Raw genomic sequence first — 1982 nt, forward strand, 5'->3', positions numbered from 1 at the left:
GAGAGAGAGGGGAGGCAGGGAGCAAATGAGACAGTGGGAAAGTAAGCAAAAAGAAAGTAAAGAATTGAAGGAGATGGAGAAGGAAACAAGGAAGTAGAGAAGAACAGTTATAGGTGAAGAAAGGAGGAATCTATGGACAGTTAAGGAAATGAGAAGTCAGAGCAGAAAGGAAGGAGTCTCAGAAGGAAATGTGGAGATAAAGAAGCAAACAAGAAAATAGAAAAGGAAATAAGGAAGCGGAAAAGAAACTAGATATAGAGAAGGAATTAGGAGAGAAGGGCAGGAACGAAAAGGAAACAAGAATGTAGTTGGAGGGAAAACGAAGGAGATAAGGAGGTAGAAAAGGAAATGAGATGGTGGATAAGGGAACGAGAAGTTGAAGATTCAGAAGTACATAAAAACATACAAAGACGGAGGCAGAAAAGGAAATGAGGAGGTAGAGAATGAAGCAGTGATGCTGTGGTTGTCTCGCAGGTCTTGTTACCATGGTGTTTCTACGGTGACGTCATGCTGCAGCGACCTGTGGCCTCACCGTCGTCCACACAGGAGGAGACCTCAAACGACTGTCATGGGACAGCGAGTAGCGTGTTCAAAAAAGCTTTATTTAAACGTGTCGACGGAGCGGACGGAGTCATCGACCACTGATGAACAGTTGGATACGAGCGCCGTGAGAAGAAATGGACGTTAAACCGACGAACATGTGACAAAGCTGTGATGCTGCGTAAATAAAATGATTGTAAATAAAAACAGAAAGTGATGATTTTAAGAGGATTCAAGTCTTTATTTAACTGTAAGCAGAACAACACAACACCATCTTTGACCAGAGTGTACTCACACGTTTAAATAAAGTTTTTACAGAAGCTCAGTGCAGCTCATCATATCCAGGATAAATAAATAAATAAAACAAAGCAGGTAAACTCTGTGTAATCAGATGTGTGTGTCTGAAGTTTTACTGCTGATGGTAAAATGTTCACAGAGGTTCAGCTTTTCTGCGTGATGCGTCGTTATGCATCAGTACTACAGAGCTGGCCTTCCAGTCTCTGAGAAAAACCTCATCAAGTAATGCATGAACTAGTAATTGATGGAAAAGTTCCAGTTTCTTCTTCACTGCCATGAATAAAAACCTGTTCTTTTAAAGAATCCCCTGCATCTTTCTGCATGATCATCAGTGCTGATTGTTCTCGATGTTCCCCTGGGATCGCTGATCAGTTTCAGACCTGAAGCAAAGTGAGCCGCAGATTTCCCATCCATGAACCTGAACCCTGAATGCAGTGATAAACACACAATGGCTCTGAAGGACAAGTTTCCCCTGAAGTCTGACATTTCATACTATTGTTAAACAAGGAGCCGTTCTGACAGGTTAAAAACATTTAAAAGAATAAACGTAGAAAAGAAAAACAATGAATTAATAAAAAAAGATTATAATCTGTGTCACAGATGAGGCTCACTCCAGATTAATGTAAAGAAACAAACTCAGATTTATTTTCACCTCATTTAGAAGGTGATTTACACCTGCTGAGTGAAGCACACGAGGAGGAAGAAGGAAATAAGGAAGGAAGGAAATGAGTCCAGAATGAGATTCCAACACTTTACCATCGGAGATGTTTGTCAATAAAGAAATACACAAGGTCTCAATATGCGTACTTGTGCGTACTTGCATTCTCATGTACTCGTAATACGTCATCAGTCCAGAACCCAATCGCGGCAATGGCGGAGGAGCGCAGCTAAAACTTTTAAATAGTACTCTTTCTGGGTCGCAAAATAAAATTTTAAGTTATTTTGAAGTGAGAATGTAGCTGTGTAAGCTTCAAATATCTGCTCGATTTATCAAGATATCACATATTTCCAAACGTGCTCCGACGTTTTCCAAGACATCGGTTACCCACCAGCTCCATACAGGGAGTGCAGAATTATTAGGCAAATGAGTATTTTGTCCACATCATCCTCTTCATGCATGTTGTCTCACTCCAAGCTGTATAGGC

The 1982-nt window shown here is 40.7% G+C and overlaps 1 protein-coding gene across 5 annotated transcripts in view; it reads left to right on the forward strand.

The window, feature by feature from the left end:
- Positions 1-766, forward strand: part of LOC102314164 (motile sperm domain-containing protein 1) — a 4337-nt gene extending 3571 nt beyond the window's left edge. For all 5 annotated transcript variants that reach the window (XM_042217001.1, XM_005952386.2, XM_005952388.2 and 2 more), the window contains one exon: positions 475-766. In XM_042217001.1, coding sequence (XP_042072935.1) covers positions 475-503 — 29 coding nt within the window. In that variant the 3' untranslated portion in view covers positions 504-766. The remainder of the gene's footprint in view (positions 1-474) is intronic.
- The last annotated feature ends 1216 nt before the right edge of the window (positions 767-1982 follow it).

This window comes from Haplochromis burtoni, unplaced genomic scaffold, assembly GCF_018398535.1.
Source record: "Haplochromis burtoni strain Fernald_Lab_line unplaced genomic scaffold, NCSU_Asbu1 Contig_1450, whole genome shotgun sequence".
Classification (NCBI taxonomy): Eukaryota; Metazoa; Chordata; class Actinopteri; order Cichliformes; family Cichlidae; genus Haplochromis; species Haplochromis burtoni.